This window comes from Pavona decussata, unplaced genomic scaffold (genome assembly GCF_977016875.1).
Source record: "Pavona decussata unplaced genomic scaffold, jaPavDecu1.1 SCAFFOLD_40, whole genome shotgun sequence".
NCBI lineage: Eukaryota > Metazoa > Cnidaria > Anthozoa > Scleractinia > Agariciidae > Pavona > Pavona decussata.
In genome coordinates, this window is record NW_028145462.1 from 1,415,484 (window position 1) to 1,435,034 (window position 19,551).

The 19,551-nt window shown below is 38.9% G+C and overlaps 2 protein-coding genes and 1 pseudogene across 2 annotated transcripts in view; 1 reads left to right on the forward strand and 2 right to left on the reverse strand.

Annotated features, from left to right (window-relative positions):
* Positions 1-472: 472 nt before the first annotated feature.
* On the reverse strand, positions 473-2,963 carry LOC146483108 (uncharacterized). Its single transcript, XM_085106395.1, has one exon. The coding sequence runs from the start codon at positions 2,961-2,963 to the stop codon at positions 1,314-1,316; it is 1,650 nt and encodes a 549-aa protein (XP_084962521.1). The 3' UTR covers positions 473-1,313.
* A 6,403-nt stretch (positions 2,964-9,366) lies between these two features.
* The window catches only part of LOC146483109 (vasoactive intestinal polypeptide receptor-like), a 116,215-nt gene continuing 106,030 nt past the window's right edge, over positions 9,367-19,551 (reverse strand). The window contains exon 18 of the mRNA XM_085106386.1: positions 9,367-9,401. Coding sequence (XP_084962512.1) covers positions 9,382-9,401 — 20 coding nt within the window. The 3' untranslated portion in view covers positions 9,367-9,381. The remainder of the gene's footprint in view (positions 9,402-19,551) is intronic.
* LOC146483110 (large ribosomal subunit protein mL43-like) lies at positions 15,074-17,584 on the forward strand (annotated as a pseudogene).

The window sequence follows — 19,551 nt, forward strand, 5'->3', positions numbered from 1 at the left end:
ATCACCTGCATGGACATGTATTTTGAAATCAAATCATTAACACCCAAGGAACTGATTCAATTGTCCCACAATGCAGGTATATTTTCATTACACAAATTATCCTGGCCAAATAATGGAGGCCTTACTTGGGCCAATATGCAGACATGATTTTACTCCTATGCATTCTCTCTCCAATGCAATGGGGATGAAGAAAGACAAATTAACAAGTGTAAATCCTCAACATTGAACAGAGGGGGAGGGGAGATTATGTTAATGAGCGACTTGTGGGAAAGATGTCGATGTTGTCGAAGCAAAGTAAAATGGGAAACATTGCCAAAACAGTCAAGTGTCCCTTATGTCGTATTGGCCATGATAATAGTTGCATGTGGAGCTGTCAATCTAGTCCTGGGAAAATTTTTCACTACTCATACTTGTAAGCAGATGAAAATCAACTATAATTTTAACAATACTTCAAATTACTTAATAAGGAAAATAATTTTTCAGTTTCCATGAAAATAGTTTGTCAAAAATATGATTATTTATCAGGATCAAGATAGCTTAAAGAAAAAGAGCTTTAAAAAAATGAGAAATTCCAGCATCCTTTGCCATATAACAGGTAAAAAACAAGGGCAGCTAATTAAAAGTTGTGCTCCTTGATTGGTTATTTTCAAGGCTCCTCGGTGAGTTTAAAATAACAGCAACATTACTGCATAGCAGCAAAATAACTAACCGTTTTTATAAAAACCCTTAATTTGAACAGCTACAACAATTAAGGCCAAGCAAACTTTATAAAATAAAAAGGTTCTAACTATAAACCTTAATTGCCATCTCACCATTCTAATAACATTAATAACTAGATTACAATGAGTGTGAAGATGACTTGCGGTCCATTCTTTGGGACTATGCTGTAATAGGAATACAAGGAGTAGATAGGAATAGGCAGAATTGCATTCTTTAATGCAGAAATAAAATTCTGTCTATTCTGTTATTCCTGAACGACAATAAGAATAACCAGAATTGTTCTAAAAGAATACACCCTCAATATACCTACACTCTTTATGCTATTTTAAAACTTGTATATTTTCGTAAGTTTTCTTCATCACAAATAATATTGAATTATACATTACAAGCTCTAAGAAAAAAAAAACAAAAGGTAAAACATCAGTAAACGTAGTTACAGTTACAGTCGAAAGCTAAGCAGTAATGGCTGTCTTCATTGTCACTTAATAATCCTGAATTGTCGCGAAGAAAAATGAGTTAATTGTTTTCATGAAACTACCTTCGTTTTAGTTTTCACTAAAAAATTGTTGATTTGTGTTTCAGAATCACTAACTCTAGAGAACAATTACCTTGCCATTACGGTAATCTCTAACAACCACAGCGATGTGACCCTCCATGCTCACTTTAATCCCGGCTATATCAAAATTCTTCTCTTGAGTTACTACTACTCTCCTCACGAACTCACCATCTTTAGTGTATATTGCCACACACCGGTGGTCTGTTCCTCGTTCCAATCCTGCGACGACAACAAATTCACCAGATGGATGACATGCAATGCGCCTGTAGTAATCATCTTCTTTGGTGTTTATAATGTTGAATTTACGCTGCTGTTTACCATCTTCGGTGAATATGAACACACAGGAACCATCCAGTATCATGGCCTGGCCATCAGGACTAGCAGAGATATCACTTGCATCCTGGAGTATCCCTTCTCCAAAGCTGTGTACATATCGCCCGTCATGCTCGTACACATGCACAGCCTCATGTAGTACCAGCACTTTGTTATTGGTGACTGCCAGTTTGCCCCAGCCCCCTCCCCTCACAGGAAACTTGTGCAGTAGGTCAGCGGTATGACTGAATAGCTGAACTTCCCGCTCCCACTCAGCCCCAGGCCTCGCCAGCCTGACCAGTATAAAGATGTTGCTATTGTTCATATCAGTGGCGACATCAGAAACACGTAAGCCCGTCTCAGTGTCATTACGTTCAAGGTGAAATTGGAGAACAAACTTTCCGCTGCTGTCAAACACTTTCACACTTTTATCCGGACCGTCTGCTATAATAAACTGTCCATCTGCGTTTGTAGCGATACCCGTAGGAATCTTCAGCTTGTGCATCCAAGCACCCTCCCTGCCAAATGACCATGGTGCACAGCAGTGCTCCATACCTTGTTTCTGCAACACTTTAGAAACTCTTCCATCAAAGAGTGGATCCACTTTCTCTTCTCCGGTATCAACACAAGGCCAGTTGTTTGCGGACAGCTGGTTGTTGCCAAAACTGACCATCAGAATAACATCGTAGATGGTGCGATTCACATGACAAGTGGCAGAAATAATCGCCCTTCGTTCTTCTTTACTAAATTGAGCCCAGAAGCCTCTTTTAAGCTCGACAGTAAAACATTCCTTAACAGCTGACAGACTGTGTAGCTCTTCAATGCACACTCTACACGCTGCTAATGCGTCCTCGGGATTGTCTACTGTCTCCAATATTGTCGACATTACTCGATATTGCATGGCCAGTACGCGATCAGACAATTCCAAAGCTTCATTAGCGAATGCTTCTGTCGCTTTTCTGCGGGCATCTTTGAATCTGTCTTTTGCATTGGCAAGCGCCCTCGTGGCTGACTCATCCACGTTAGTAAGCTCCAGTCTTCTCATTCCTTTTGCCAGAGAAACTGCCTCAGCACTAGCTGTTCCAGCTGCTTCTTCTTCCTTTATCGTGCCGTGCTCCCTTTCTTGCCTTGCCTTACCAAACACTTCATACAGCAACTCGATTCCTTCTTTAAAGAAGCTGATGCTTGCTAACAAATCTTTTCTTGCCAAGCCCTTCAACTGCGACTTGATATCGTCGATTTCACGCACGATCAAGCCACGGAATTTCTGATCTGTTACGTCGCCATCCTTCAACTTTTCTGCTGCTTTATCTCTTCCTTTATTCACGAGCAAGCCGATGGTGGCTTTAAACACAGCCGTTATTATTGAGGACATCACAGCTAAAGAGAAAGCCAAACAATGCTAACAGTTGTATTCTGTTAGCTAACAGAGCTTGTTGATCAGTGTTGTGGCGTTGCCGTAGAAATAAGAGTTTATAGTTCAGTGCCTCACAAAAGCCTGACGCAATGTCTAGAAATATTTATTTTCAACAAATCAAATGAGAAAGGAAACGATGTGTCAAGTGCAAAGACAATGACTGTCAAAGGGTTTATTTATTGCCGCTTCTACCCTCAAGCTGTGTCCATACCGTATCGCACTGTTAAAGCTTTTCTTTTGAATATGCTTACTGTTAACAAGTCATGCATGAAAGGTGTTAGCTTTCAGTGATCGCGACTTGATATGATCGTTCAATTCAATCGTTTTTTTACAACAGTTGTCACTCACATAACTGTAAGTGTTAACCGCAACGTTTCGATTAGGTGCCGGGTTGTGTCGACTGGTATCAATATAAGTAGTAACACCATGTTTGACATTCTTGCTTTGGATGTTAGTGATTGGAGGATTTCGATTCTCGTTGTTCGGACTGCTACATAAAGCGTTGTGATAAGACATCAACAACTAGGTTAGCCGGAGTAAACAGACGTCGTTTCGCGGTGCCGCCACTGCGTTGACGTCTGTTTATTCAAACTACAGCCATGTGAAACAATCGTGAGACAAACGATCAATTTGAGCTATCATGCTTGTCATTCCGTAAGGGCGGTGGAGAAGAGCATAGTATGCAGGCGTCTTTAGTAAGCAATTCTTCTGTAACTACCTTTCAAGAGTCCTGATCATAACAGCAACTCAGTCTATTGAGTGGAAATTCGCTTTCATTCATTTTACTTTTAAGATAGCTGTCCATAGCGTTACGTGGCACAGGGTACTATGCATCTCATTTTCGTCAATATGTTGTCAAAGATCCTTTAATCCATACTCAACGGCGCCGTTTGTTATGAACGCATGCACCGTTAGGTCCTTAATTAAACAGTACGGTTTCATAAAACGTTTAGAGAAATAATTGCCATTATCAGAAGAAAGGTTAATCACCTGTTTTATCAACAGCTCAAATAAAAAACTGATCGCTTCTTAAAATTGGCCGCCACATTAAAAAAAGAAAACAAAAACTGGCTGATACGAATTATAACGTGATGAATCTGTTTTCGCGCGAGATTTTTTCCAGCTCGCGCGCCAGCTTCTCGCCGACTCCTGAGACAAAAGAAAAGTAAAACTGCTTGAAGCAAGCTGTCTTAGAAACCACCGTAGTCTTTTTATTTTCACCGCTAGGTTCCGTTTAGCTTCTTTTTGTTGAATTAAAAACTGAATAAAATAAAATGACGCCAACGCATTATTATAAACCATTAGTGACCAACATTTTAAAGTCTCCTGACCCGTACCAAAGTATTGCATCCAACTGATGAATTGTCCTTGTTCTTCAACATGAGTGAAGTTCATTTGACTGCTTATTATCTGTCTTGTCTATATCTTTGGTCTGTTGGTAGTTCCTTTCATAAAGAACATGTACAGCTCTGTAACGTTTTGACGCATGTATAGGTTTGGTATAGCTCCAGATAAACTAATATTGTGCTGCGCTCTTGGCCTAAAATTAGAAAAATGTAAAGGCAAAACAACCAAAGCAAGTTGCTACAAAAACGCCAACATTTTTTTATTGAAATTTCGACATCCTATGGAGACTAAATGAATTTCTACTATAAATATGAAAGTTACCAGTCAGTTTTAATTGAACTTATTAATTCAACACCTTCCATGATTTCTGAGAAACATTCTTGGATTCTTTAACAAAATATTTGCCGGCGGCAAAAAGCAATAGTGAGAGACGTAGCCAGGATTTTTCCAGAGGTACGCACAAGTTTTCCAAATCCCCCTGCAACCCCAGCCCCCCACCTACATTTTTTTTTCACGTGCCATCATGATGACATGAATAAAATTTCTTTATTGTAAGGATGGTGAGGTTATGCCGTACGTTTAAGCGTGATATGAAATGGCAATTACGTCGTTACATTCTTTGCTGCTGTCTTGGGTTCATTGAAGTGCTCCAATCCCTTCATTTATTAATTAAGCCAACAAGCAAGCGGTATCTCAGGGTTTTATTCGCAAACGCCGGAGCACTTTTTACCACTGTTTTCCACATCATTGCTTTTGAGCGGCATTAAGTACGCGCTTACTCAGTATAAATCTACAAATAAACAATCAAAGTGTACATGTCTAGATCTACATCGCCAAGAGCAAAAAAACTGAGGCATAGCTTTCCTAAAGGCATAATGGATGTAATGGTTTACTGTTACAAACACAAAGCTAACCGTATGTCTTTTCTTCCAGCAAAGACAGAAATTACCTCATTTAGGTCTACTTCCTTGTGCTTGTGAATATGTATCACGGATAGCGAGGACAACCTCGCATCTGAAATAGCACTCCGAAGTGGCGTCTTAAGCCTCTTCATGCTACTAAAGCGCCGCTTTGCAGCACATGTAGACACAGGGTATGTGAGAAGCGTCTTGACTGCTACATCAATTGTAGATTAAAATTCTGGGATAGAAAAGTCTAGCGTTCCCACCAAGGCCTGGGGAGTGCCATCTTCAACCAGCAGCCACTTATGACGCCACATAATCACTTGTCGTTTTATTCATTTTATTTTATTTTATTTTATTTCATCTTACCTGATTTGATTTTATTTTCGACTTTTTCAGGTACGCACGTGCGCATGTGCGTACAAGTAGCTACGCCCCTGCCAGTAATAGTAGTCTGGGAAAGATGATTTAGGCCGGAATTTTGAGGGAGAATCTCATTAAGATGCAATAGAATGTAAGTGCTTATCCGTTAATGGATTTAGTCAATGAAGGTTTGAGAAAAATGAAATAAATCGAAAATCGACTGAATGTAAGTTCATTTCAGTTGCCAAAGTCGCCACACTCGCCAAAAACGCCAATGAGATGCCTGTGTTTTACCTAAGGGCTCGTGTGAGACACGCAACGAAGTTTACGTGAAGAACCCACGCGTGGATAACGCGAGATGTACTTCGCGTGTGCATTATTAGTCAGAGATCTATATATATACAATCTTTAAAACTATTTGGAATTAAGCTAAAATAATATAATACTATCATGATATTTCTATAGCGCTTATACATCGTTGTACTAAGCCTAAACAAAACAAATTTAATTACAATACGAATTTAGGTTATTTTTAATTTATTGCTTGATTTATAATATAGTCAATAAAATGCTTTTGACAACTAATTGCATCATTGGACAATCATTTTTCTTGGAAATAAATCCATTAACGGATAAGCATAAACAAAACGGATAAGCACTAACAATCTATTGCATCTTTACACAACCATTTCCATGAAGGTAATATTCTTTAGTGAATAAAGACAAGCATAAGTGTCATCATAACATTCAACTATTTGAAAAGAAATTTGAAACTCGCTGTGTGAATTATCCTTAATTTTCATGCCGCCATTTAGACAGCGTGGTAAATACGACAGTCCACATTAAGCTGTCTTGATGGAACCAATATTCCCTTAAAAAGCAACAATTAAAGCAGCCATCAACCGTCCTGAGGTACAGGAACAGATGATTATAACAAACATATGAAGGCAAACTTAGTGCTTTAGAAGTGGAACTGAGAGTTACTTTCATTCATTGAAAATCTTCAGTAATTTGATCATTTCTGTATCGCGCTAGTCAAAGGCAGTTATTTTTTAGGTCTCTCAAGAAATTTGCTTTGTTTATTAGCAAGCCTTCAGTAGTCGCGTGTTTTAATTGTTTAACTTAAGCTGTCTATTGTTTTTGATAAAAAAGTAGAGGTTTAAACTTGCATAAGCCGCCTTATTTTCATGACAAGCGTAATACTACAACTTCCTTGTACAAGATCCGTTAATTGTAACGGTTAAAATATTATCCATTAAAATACAACATCTTGCTGGAATGTGTCCTAGCGTGGTACTCAGTTGGTTAACAACACCTCTCTGTGAAGGACGTATCCATAAAAGAAGCACTGGCTCTTTCTTCGCTTTCATTACAGCTTCTGTTCAGAAAACCTCTCAAATGACACAGGCGTAGGCGTGGCCTCACACTGATCGCTTCCTCTTTTTCGCTGGAAAAGATACGTCTGTATGCAATAAAAGATGGAATTGTCTTCCTTTAAAGGACAACATCCTTCTCAGTGGACTGAAAATCGCAAACAAATCTTGATGAGAACGCACCAAAAATCACCGTTTAGATTAACCCGCAATCTGACAGCGCTTTAATGTGGCCCACTTCACACTTAAACGTTATCGCTTGTAAGTAAATTTTCAGCTTTCATCATCGCGTAGCGACGAAAACGGAAAGTCATCGTAAAGGCATATGTTTGAAAAAAAATAAATAAATAAAATAAGATAACGGTTTGCCAAGTGATTGTTTCTAGTGAAATGTTTTCGATCTCGACGGGCTTTTAATATATATTTTGTAGATGTGAATTTCAGCGTTTTTTTCAAAAGATCATCACTTGTTTCATGCACGTTTGCCCACCATCAAATTTGAGTCAACTTACATGGGGCTCATTTCTGCGTTTCCTCAAGTTAAAAAATCTGGATCCACTCTCTTGTTGAGATTTATGATGGCTATATTTATAAACGGCAACCGTTAAAAAATAATACGAGCAGTACGAATTAACAACCACTTTGTAAAATCCCGTTAGGCCAGGTGAACATGAGTGGACGAGAAAACCGGTTAAACCAGTATTTATATTTGCACCTGGACCATATGAATGTACCAAAAAACTGTCATACCCAGTCTCCTCTCTTCTCAATGCCCAAATGTAGGCCGTCTGGGATCTGGGTACTACTTAGGTGTTGAGTAAACAGAGTAAACAATAATCGATGCTTGGAAAGTTTCTTTTATTTTCTTTGATTTATTTAAAGGGAGGGGTTCACGGTTCTGCGCATGTTCAAGAATCAAAATACTTTTTTGCCTTTGCTCGCTATGACCCAAGGCTGTTAAATTTAATTCGTTTTTTATGAACCATTCGGAAGGGAATAGGTAACTCGTGTGGTAATTTTTTCATATGATTGCGTTACTTCGCATGCAAATAACTGTAAACACATCAACCGTGGAATAAATCCTACGGGTCAACGCTAAATTCAATATCGACGATGTGAGTACAATCCGCTAACATTTTCTGTGAATTTTGGTCATCAGTCATTTTGCGTGGACTAATTATAGAATGTGATTACTGAAGTACATGTGAATGGGATTTTTAAGGCCCTAAAGTTGATAAGAAAGAGATAAAAGCATTTAGATTCATGCACATTCACTGAAATGTGAACCCCTCCCTTTAAATGTAAATATATTCGTTATGTATGTCAAGAGACAAGGTGCATTGTTATGGAGACTTGTAGTAAAATATATATTTTTTACTTTCAATTTTGAATTAAACATATTTACAGTTCCTTGCATACGTTCGTCGTTTACATGTAATTATTTTCAGAAAAGAGATGAAATTGTTTCCATATTTTTCACTCCATATGAAAAAAGTATGTATTTTTTTTTTTTAATCTTTGAATTGAACATTGTTTAGAGTACCTTGCATAAGTTCGTATTTAAGATGTTATTATCTTTAGTAAAGAGATGGAATTGTTTCCATATTTTTCACTCCATATGAAAACAGTTGTTTGTTTGTTTGAGGTCTAATAACCTTAACTTTTTGCAAATCTCATGGTCATGACTAACATGGAGGTACGCGAACCAGTTTATGCTAACAAATGCCGTGTTACTTTGTTCTTTCTGACCGTCGAAGAGTTTTTGCAGCAAACAACGCTACTTAATTTGGTGATAAAAGCTTGAGTTTGCCAGTATATCTGTTGGCTGTCCGCTTGTAGAGGCTTTAAAAAAGCAGAAAGAAAAAAAATCGAAGGGCGTCTTCGAAGAGATGAAGTTGTTAGTTGACGTAATTTTCACTCCATGGACACAAGCACCCTCGACTTGATTCCGAGGCAGTTTTATGTTGAACAGAAGGTGATCACGAAATTCATCAGATCTTGGCAGTCTGCGTTTAGCCGCTGATTGGCACCGATGTTCGCAAAATGAACTTTATTCCTCAATCCTGCTTGCTTGGTTGGCTCTTTGTTCTATTCTAGTAGAACAGAAGTCGCAAACTTTTTCGACTAGTTTTCGTGCAATTTGATCTTCAAACAAACTTTCTTCCACCCCACCATAACAAGCCGCGAGGGCTTCTTTCTTCTCTGCTCTGTACAATTGTTTTATTATTATTTGTGTTAAGTCTCTGAATGAAGTTTAAATTGTCTGTTCAGGCTCGGTTTTTACTCCTTGTCGTCTAAACTGTCGTATGATTTGTGTGGTTGACGTAACCTTGAATTTGTGGAGGCGTCTTGTCGGTTTTATGCTGGAAAAACTCTCTTGGTAAGAATGAATTACGCGTCACTCTCATTCTCTGTAAAAGTAAAGAAGACAAAATATGTAATATTACAAATAAATAAAGTACGTAAAGCTCATTAACTGTTTCTCTTCGAATGCAAAGACAAGATTCAGAGTAACATAATTTTAATAACTTGGGGAAAAGGAACGAAACCTCAACATACAAAGAAGTGCTCTGTAAGTAGCTTTAATTTGATTGACTTTAGGATTTGGTCTTGATAAATAGAATAAAATAGACAATATTACAGCAAAGTACTGCTCAGTAGCTTTCACCTGAATGGTCACACTTTAGGATTTCAATCACAGACTCAAAAGATAGAACCACCCTGTACAGCATAATAAGCAGCACCACAGGAAAGTACTGCTCAGTAGCTTTCATTTGAATGGTCACACGTTAGAATTTCAACCACGGACTCCAAAGTTTGAATCACCTTGTACAGCAAAATAAGCAAAATCACTAGAAAGTACTGCTCAGTAGCAGTTTTGTTTAAGTGGTGTTAGTAGTAATAGAGGGTCAAAATTAAGCCCCGTTGGTGTCTTCCCCTGTCTTCCTGCATACTAATAAGTGCCTTCCTCCATACTAATTAAGTGCCTACTCAGTGGCAGTAAGCAAAAAGCCATTTTAATCCCTAACTGGCACAAGCAGACAGTGAGTATGCTTACCCTTTTGCAGACGTTAAATGATCCGATCAGAATGCAAAGCAAATACATATAGCGCGGGCGGCACCAAGCGCGGGAAAACGCACACGAACAAGTCACGAGTGATTTGGGGTTATCTTCTCATTGCTTGAGAAAGTGGCGTGAGTTTGGCGAACCAATCATAGAGTGCAGTAAAGGATTATCTTCATTATAGTGATAGTAATACAGTGCCAACAATTTATAAACTCATATGCAGCAAATGTTACCCGAAAGTCACACTGTAGCTAAAGTTGTGGTATTCAATTAAATACAGTAGATGATAAACTACTTTGAGACAAATGGGCTCTGTCCTTCATCAGCCAAAATGCTATCAGAAACCATGAAAAAGCCCGTTTACAGTTTAGGCTTAAGTTGTTCAACCGTCTCTTCAAAATTGCCATCCTTCCTGTATGTGCGGCTGAAACGCGCACAAAACAGCGATGAAGTGTTTTAAGATGGGCATATCACAGGTAACAGCCTCGTCTTCAAAGCACTTGACGTACTTATGGTAGCCTTTGTTGTTTTTGTTATAATCGTTGAAGTGATGCTCAAACCTGATCTCGTCTTCTTAGAAACATTTGCGCATAGCTTACAGTACTAATTGCGTATTTTAGAGGGATGCCAATTATGGATATCAGTCCAATACTAGAATGACTGCATCAGTTATGGCAAAGACCAACCCGCGGTGTAGGTTTCACGTACACTCTATCTCCTTCTGAGAACTCGGCAAGCGGCGCCGACACCCTCTTGTCGTACTGAGCCTTTGATCTCCGTCTCCTTTCTGAAATGTTTTCTTGCACTAGACTTGGGGACACTGTATGTGGAGCAAGTTGACGCGGAGCTGTGGGAATGATGTCCCGTAGTCTTCTAGACATAAGGCGCTGTGCTGGCGAGTAATCATATCCTTGCTGGGGTGTGTTTCGGTACGCTAAAAGTGCCAGATAGGGGTCCTCATGGCGGGATTTTTTCAGAATGTTCTTTGAAATTTTGACTGCGGACTCCGCCTTTCCGTTCCCTCGGCTGTGGTATGGTGACGATTTACGTACGATGAAACCGTATTCTCGAGCAAAACGTGAATATTCATCGCTTTCAAACTGTGTGCCGTTATCGGATATGCACTCGTCTGGAATTCCGTGTCGAGCAAATTGTCTTTTCATGGCTCGAATGACTGCGTTGGCTGATGTGTTCCCACCCAGGGGGTCTAGTTCAAAGAAGTCGCTGTAATGGTCAACCATAACGAGGTAGTTGCTTCCATCCAGTTGAAAAAGGTCGGCACTTATTTTGGACCACGGTCTAGTGGGTATCTCATGAGATTTCATTGGTTCTCGCGGTCGCTCGCTTAAGTACTGGGCACAAAGTCCACATGATAAACATTTCTCCCTGATTGCTGCCTGCATTCCTGGCCAGAACAGAGACTCGCGTGCTCGTCTTATACTGCTGTCGGCTCCCTGGTGCGCTTTGTGTATCTTCTGTAACATCTCGTCTCGTAGAGTGGCTGGGACAATTACTTGATGGGACCTGTAGAGGACGCCGTCATAAACTGAAATCTCATCCCTGAAGTTCCAGTACAGCCTCAGTACCTCTGGAGCTTCCTTTCTTTCTGAAGGCCTCATTATCACCATGTGCAGGGATGCTAGAACTGGGTCTTTGGCGGTTTCTTGTCTTATTCGTTGCAGTGTGTCAGGTGTAACTCGGTTTGGTTCTAGATCCATCTCAGCTATTTCCAGACGGAACACTTCGTATTCTTGCTTGGCAGTGGGGGAGGGCTGATCGGACAGTGAACTGATATCTTTGTAATTTCAGCATCATCCTTTGCAGTCTGCGAGGAGCTTTGCTGAGAGGCTTCTTTAAAATTGTCTCCAGCGGCTGGTGATCTGTGTGTACCGTTATGTCGTGTTTTCCGTATAGGTACCGGTGTCACTTATCCATGCAAGAAACGATCGCAAGGCACTCTTTTTCAATTTGGGCGTAGTTCTTTTCCGTGCTGTTGAGGGTATGAGATGTAAAACAAACAGGTTGATCATTTTGTAGCAATACGCCACCGATCGCACCTTCCGATGCATCCACTTGTAGCGTCACGGGGAGGGTTGTGTCGTAGTAGCGTAATGCGGTTGCTGAAGCGATGAGGTTCTTTGCCGAGTTAAATGCATTTTCATGATTGTTTGACCACAGGAATGCAGAATCCTCCTTGGTCACGTCCCTCAAAGGAAGAACTGTTTCTGACAAGTTATGACAGAACTTGCTTAAGTATTGGCACATGCCAAGAAAACGCTGCACCCCAGATTTGTCAGTGGGCGTTGGCATCTCTGTAATTGCAGCTACTTTAGCTGGATCGGGCTCTACGCCTTTGTCGGTAAGCTTGTGTCCCATGAAAGTGACAGAGGGAGATTTAAACTGCAACTTTTTCGCCGAGAGTCGCAGGTCATGGCTGCTGCATTTTTCTAACAGGCTCGTGAAATTTTATGTCGTGATCGATGTCAGCTTCCTTTTTTGAATCTCCGCATCCAAAAACACAGATGTCGTCGGCAATGTTTATTACCCCGTGTAAGCCGTCTAAGAATTCATGTTGGCACCGTTGATACTCCTCCGGTCCCGAGGCGATCCCAAATGGCATGCGAGTATAACAGTAGCGGCCGTTTGGTCCCTAGAACGTAGTAAGTAGAGAAGACTCTTCATCCATCACGACGGTGTGAAAAGCTTCAGATACGTCAAGAATGGTGAATACTTTGGCCTTCGTCAGTTGTGGAAGCTTTTCTTACAATCGTCGGTATTGTGTACTTGGTGTAACACTTTTAATGTGGCTAGCATTGATTTCCAACATTTATACTTTAACGGATCAATACTGCCACTTTGTATCAGTTGATAGAACAATAATGGAGTGAAACAAATGCCTAATCATTGGTGAACAAGTTATGGTCGTTTTCTCGACAAAATAGGTCACCCTGATAGCAAAAGTATAACCAGTTAAAGACACCCCTAATTCTAGCTTTAAGTGGTTGTAACTCAAAAACGAGCTCGGTGACTCTCATTTTTATTATGGAACTATAATCAGTATGTTAAGAACAACCTTACAATTTTCGAAAAATTTTTAGGTGTTAGGAGCTTTGATTTCAATTAAGGGTTTAACGCTTTAGTTCTTTTTCGCTTCCTTACTAGAATTAATTGCATATCCAGATTTCCTCCATGGTTAGTTCATCCTGTGACCAGCCCCCAAAATTGCTGGTATACAACATCTTTGATAGCTGGTACAGCGCAAACCCGAATTTAGACTGTAAACAGGCTCTTTAAACTGAAAGAGCCGTCCGAATCTTGGGGAGAGCCACGGGACATTTCATTTTACTGGCGTCATGTTAGCTATTGAACAAAATTCACTAATCGATATTCGTCAAGTTCTCTTTCTCCACTATTCCTATGAAAGAAAAAAAATGGGGAAATGAGAAAAGTAAAAACAGCCATGCTTGATGAGGGCGCGAGCCAATGACTGGATCTGTTTCTAAAGGTAGTGGTGTGGGCGTGGTGTATGTCGTTGCGTTAGCTTTGGACAAAGACCCGAGGATTATAGATGCAACACAGGAGTCTAAATGCTGTTGGGTGACACTCATTGCAATAGCAGTGCATTCATCTGGTAGGGTACGAAATATGAAAGCTGCGTTGAAGATCGTCGACTGATTTAATATCAGCTTTCACTCAGGAATTAAACGAAGAAAACCTACCGACTGTGTTACAAGCAAGCTGTAACTATCTTTGTACTAGGTACACAGGTAATGTGTAAATATAAATTAATTTTCTAGATTCAGTGCTATTTTGCAATTGATATAATTTTGCAAGTTGCATTAATATATTTTTTTGTCTCCTCTGTGGATTTATATTTGCAGGATTCTAAAACTTAAAGGAGAAGTATCATGGAGTTTTTGACCTCTTGTTAAAAATGATAATAAAAGACCTTCAGGTTTGCTACAAAATAATTCTAGAACAATAAGAAGAGAGAAATTAACTCAATTCTTGACAGGAACAACTTGTACTCTGTTCTAGCACATTTTGGAAACAAAAATACGAGAACTTGAAAAACAGTAGCCTAACATTTTTCAAGTTCCCACCTACTCTGTCTCTGGCCAGAGGCACTAATCGACAATTTTTTTGCACTGGGGTGATAATTTATAACAAAACTACACAATTATTTTTTTGTTTCTGTTGTCAGACAAACATTTTTGGGTTTTGGAATTTTCGTGAAACTACCCCTTTAAGGAAAATTTATTTTATTGCAAGTATACATTCACTGGCTAAGGCGGCTGTGGCCTCTCCTGGCTGTGGTGTCTGTTAATTATCAACTCCAAGTCTCTTACATGAAGAACATACAGTCAACTCTCTCGTAAGCGACCACCCTTGTTGCACGACAATGTGGTCGCTTACGGGAGGTGGTCGCTTACGGGAAAGATCAACAAACTAAGCCTAATACTGGATTGATTAATTAATTACAAAAAAAAATATTACCTTAACAGCTAAAATTAGGCAAATAGAAACTTATTTATTTGATTTTTTCACATTTATTCATTCTTCTTATGAAACTTTGTATAACATGGTTCATGGTTCATGGTTCATTTTGGAACAGATCACTGTAACAATTTTCGTTTACCTACAGATCTAATTATAGCCATCTGCTCTGTCTGTAAACTGTCATTATCTGTCAGCAGTACGGGGAAGCGTCATTAAAACTTGAACTTTTGTCACTTCTGAGTAGTGATTTACAAGCGATCATACGTGATTATGTTGGGTGGTCGCTTACCGGAAACAGAAAACAAAAGAATATGTGTAATTTCTGGCCTAAAAAGTGGTCGCGGTCCCTTAAGAAATTTGAGTGGTGGTCGCTTACGAGAGAGCTCTTGAAACAGTATTTAACTGAGAAACAAAACCGTTGTTTTCAAGGTGGTCGCTTACGGGAGGTGGTCGCTTACGAGAAGTGGTCGCTATGAGAGAGTTGACTGTACTGGGAACCAATTTCTAAATTTCATTATGGCGCAGGTTGGAATCCCTAACAGAGTATTCGGTCGATTGTTCGTCCGTTACAGCGGCTAGTTTTTAACTACTGTAAACGCGGAGGAAGCAGCAGAGGAATATGGTAATGCATTAACTGTTGAAAAGGATTTTGTCTTTTTTGAAGCTCTTTTGACCGGCATCACCTCGTGCAAAGATCAATCCTGAAGTTACAATTTACGTCAGAGAACGAAATGGGAAACATCCCAGAATCGTTGCAAATTTTCGTAAGTTGATTTCGTAAGTTACTTAAGCTTAATGGATGTCTAATTAAATATTGTGGTTTTAAAAATGACCTTACTCTCTTAATACAGGGATTAGGAGAATTTTCTGTGATCATTCATTGTGCATATTAACCCCTTGATTGTGCTTTTTCTGCATAAAATACAAAAATCTTTTTATTTAGGGGTCAATGTATTTACCGCAGAGCACTTATTGGGGACACTTTTCAGATCGAATTGGTATTTAGAAATGTTGGTTTTTGAGGAGAGGGGAAAACCGGAGTACTCGGAGAAAAACCTCTTGAAGCCAGGACACGAACCAACAACAAACTCAACCGACATATGACGCCAAGTCCGGGAATCGAACCTGGGCCACATTGGTGGGAGGCGAGTGCTTTCACCTCGGCCCCCCTCCCCCCCCCCCCCTTCCGTGGGTAGTACAGATGTCTCACCCTTTTGGTCTGCTGAGTACACTTGATTGTAAAAACGTTGGCACTTAAAAGGTATGAACCGTGAAGGATAAGACCCAACAGCTTTCTGGGAAGTGTTTGGCCTATCAGCTTATTTATCTTCATGTTGTTAGAAAATAAAAGTCTGTGCAGTTTTTAGGGCTTAAAATTTGCATAATTGCTCACAGACAAAGAAAAACACACAAAATATGCACATGCCAATTAAATTATCCTATAACTTCACCAGGTTGCATTGTTAAAAACAAGTTGCTAAAGTTGCCAATGTTGCTAGTTCTACGAACTGATGTTAAAATGCAATCAAGCACGTGTGGTTGAGACTAAACTACAGAAGAATATGTTATATTACTAGCTACAGTAAAATCACAGCACTCATGTACTCAAGTAAATACTTCTAGCCAATCAAATCTATACTTAGGTTTAAGATGTTGCAAGACAAACGAAGCTGATGCAACATCCTCGTGTGCAAAAATTACAATCATGCTGTACAATTCCTGCACCCCACATCAAGGCCATAGTTTACAATTTAGAACAGCATCAGTCTAACAATGTCTGACCGATGCCTACCAATATTGAAAGTTTGCACAGGACAACTTTTTTCAACTGAGTGTATACACAACAAAAATGCATATGAAATCAAGTGTGGTTGTGTATTGTACTTATCTTAGTCATGCTGATCAATCGGTCTAGAATAAAAACCATTAAAGCTGATTGAGACTGCTTGACTTTTTGTTATACCATACCAAGAGGTGAAGAGATGGAAGTAAAATACTTGAAATACATACATTTGAACTGGGGATGAAAGTATGCTGCTTAAAGGGGAAGTATCACGTAAATTTGCTGTCATTTTAAAACCCAAAAATGTTTGTGTGTCAGCAGAAACAAAGAAATAGTTGTCAAGTTTGTTATAAATAATTTTTAGTGCCCCAGTACAATAAAACTGTCGATTAGTGCCCCTGGCCAGAGACAGAGTAGGCTGGTATGGATTGAAACTTGAAAAATGTTAGGCTAATTTTTTTCAAGTTCTTGTATTTTTAATGTTTCCAAAATGTGCTAGAACGGATAACAAGTTGTTCCTTTCAAGAATTGAGTTGATTTTTTTCCTCTTGTCATTCTAGAATTATTTGGCAGCTGATTGAAGGTCTTAATTCATCATTTTTAACAAAAGATATCAAAAACGCCATGATACTCCCCCTTTAAGATGCAGACATTACTGCAATGGCTTGCAGTTCAGGTGTATCGCTTCCAAATTTTTCGTATTTATTTACTTTTGTGTTTTAGTGAATGGCAACAGTAAAAAAGTGGAAGTGAAGAACAAAACTCCAGAGGAGATCGAAGAGTAGGTTGAAAGACTTAGGCATGAATCAGGAGTAAAAGTACAAAGGATAAGACAATTTTGGCACACAGAGAATCCTTCCATACAAGGAACATGGACACCATTCCTAAACAAGCCGCCATCACTGAGACGGTCAACTGTCAATGGATCTACGGCGCAAAGACAATCAAACAGTTGAATCTGTGTGGATGTAGCCAACATTGCAGACATTGGCGAGAAATTGCCAAGTTTGGTCTTGTTCAACAAGGTGATTGTAGCACCTTTTTGCCTCCCCCACCCAAAACTCTTTTCCACTTATTACCTTGTAAAAAGCTAATGTTTTGAGAGGGTTGTTCAAGTTGGGAAAGATGTCGGCAGCAAAAACTGTAAAGTGGGCAGCTTATGCAGTTCAATGGGCCATTTCCGAGTTGCTAAGGACAAAACTTTTCATATAAAAATTAGTTTTGTTTCAATGTGAATGTAAAATAATTTCTAATAAAAACAATGTATGAAGCGTCACTTTCTTAATGAGGTTCAAAGCAACTTGACAATGTCCTACCAGCATTTGTATAAAGCTGTACCTTTAAAGAAGCCACAGTGTCAACATGCATTTGGTGAATTTGTTGAGTCATGAAGAGTCTTTATGTAGTGATCATTTTCTTTATTCTCCTGAGCTGTATGCTTGATTAAGTAGATATTGTGGTGAGAAATAAGATGCTGATCATTATTAAGATGTTTAGAAAGGTTTTAACACCCCTGCCAGACTAATCCCTCCAAAGATGTCCCCACAAGGAAGTAATTCATGGTAAGGTACCATATAGTCACCCACATAACCCTAACCCTAACCTTCCATATAGTCACCCTTACCTTACCATGAATTACATGCCCCTGCAAGAAATAAAATCCCTCTGGCTTTTAAAGGGTGGAGAGGTGAATTTGCTTGTACATCTGAAAAAAATGTAAAATATAAGAAACAATTGGATATTTTTTTTGTGTGTTATTTCTTTTGGCATATTATGTTCCATCAGTGATTGCGTGAACCCAAGTGTATATGACAAAAAAAAAATTATTTGTTTCGTCAAATCTTCATGTTGTTCTCATAAGAAAGTAGAAAAATAGATTCCTTATCAATTTTTCTTCCCCCTGCTTTTGAGGCATATAAAAGTATCAAATTTCACTTCCGGTTGGGTGCAATAACGTGCAAGAAAGGAGACTGGAGATAGTAGGGCTGTTATGTCAATATAGGAACACTTAGTATGTCGCGTATTCAAACTGCGAAAACAGACACACAGTGTTGATCAGTCTCTGTTTACTGTCTGTGTTTTACCGTTTGAATACATGACATACTTAACTTTAAAAAAACTTGAAACCTTTTTTTTGCCAAATAATAACTGAAATAATTTAGTAAACTCAGACTCACCAATAACTCATCAGCTTTGCGGTCTAAAAGTGAAAACCTTATCTTAAAAGGGAAGTATAACGAAAATTTGATGTCATTTCAACACCCAAAAATGTTTGTCTGACAACAGAAACAGAAAATAATTGTCAAGTTTTGTTATAAATTATCACCCCAAAGTAATACAACTGTAGATTAGTGCCCCTGGCCAGAGACAGAGTAGGCTAATGTTTTTCAAGTTATCATATTTTTGTTTCCAAAATGCGCTAGAACAGAGGACGAGTTGTTCCTGTCAAGAATTAAGTTGATTTCTCTCCTCTCGTTGTTCCAGATTTATTTTGTAGCAAAGTGAAGGTCTTAATTCAACATTTTTAACAAAAGAGGTAATAAAAAAACCCATGATACTTCTCCTTTAAAGGATCTTCTAATTTTCTATGTTTTACGACGGTGCCTACAATTAACGAAGTATTTTTACATACTTTGTGACTATGGGGAAAAATCTTATCTTAGTATGGGCTAATGGAATCCAGAAAGATAATAATTTGGGGTAGTGGGGTATTTTTTTGTGAGATAATCAAGGCAATACCCTGGCATGGCATCTGTTTCACTTCATGGCTTCTCAGTGAAGAAAAAAAAAACTGCGGGTGTCTATATTAACCTTGCTTCACTCATGTGGTTCTAACTTTACAGTCTGTGCATGAAATGTTGATGTGTCATAGTTCAGATGTTATTGAACGCAAGTGTAGCCGCTGGAATGAGACTGTCTCAGAAATCATTTACACTGTATTTCGGTAAAGACGGCGAGGAATCTTTTACACCCTACTACACAGCAGGTTGTCAGAGGAGCAGTCTATGAAGTTGACAGTAAAAAAAATATTTCAATCTTGAGAATAAAACTTGAAATTATTCATGTGAAAATCAAACCAGGAAAATAAAATGGGAATTTTTATGCCAAATAACTTCCCCTGTAATACTTCAAAACATATACCAGTAAACCTTTATTGTAACAACGAAAACTGTATAACTGTATAAGTGAGTACATTTTTGTGGAGAATAAA

Bases quoted from the DNA above. Each gene is read 5' to 3' on its own strand.
- LOC146483108 (XM_085106395.1), bottom strand. From the start codon at position 2,963: ATGTCCTCAATAATAACGGCTGTGTTTAAAGCCACCATCGGCTTGCTC.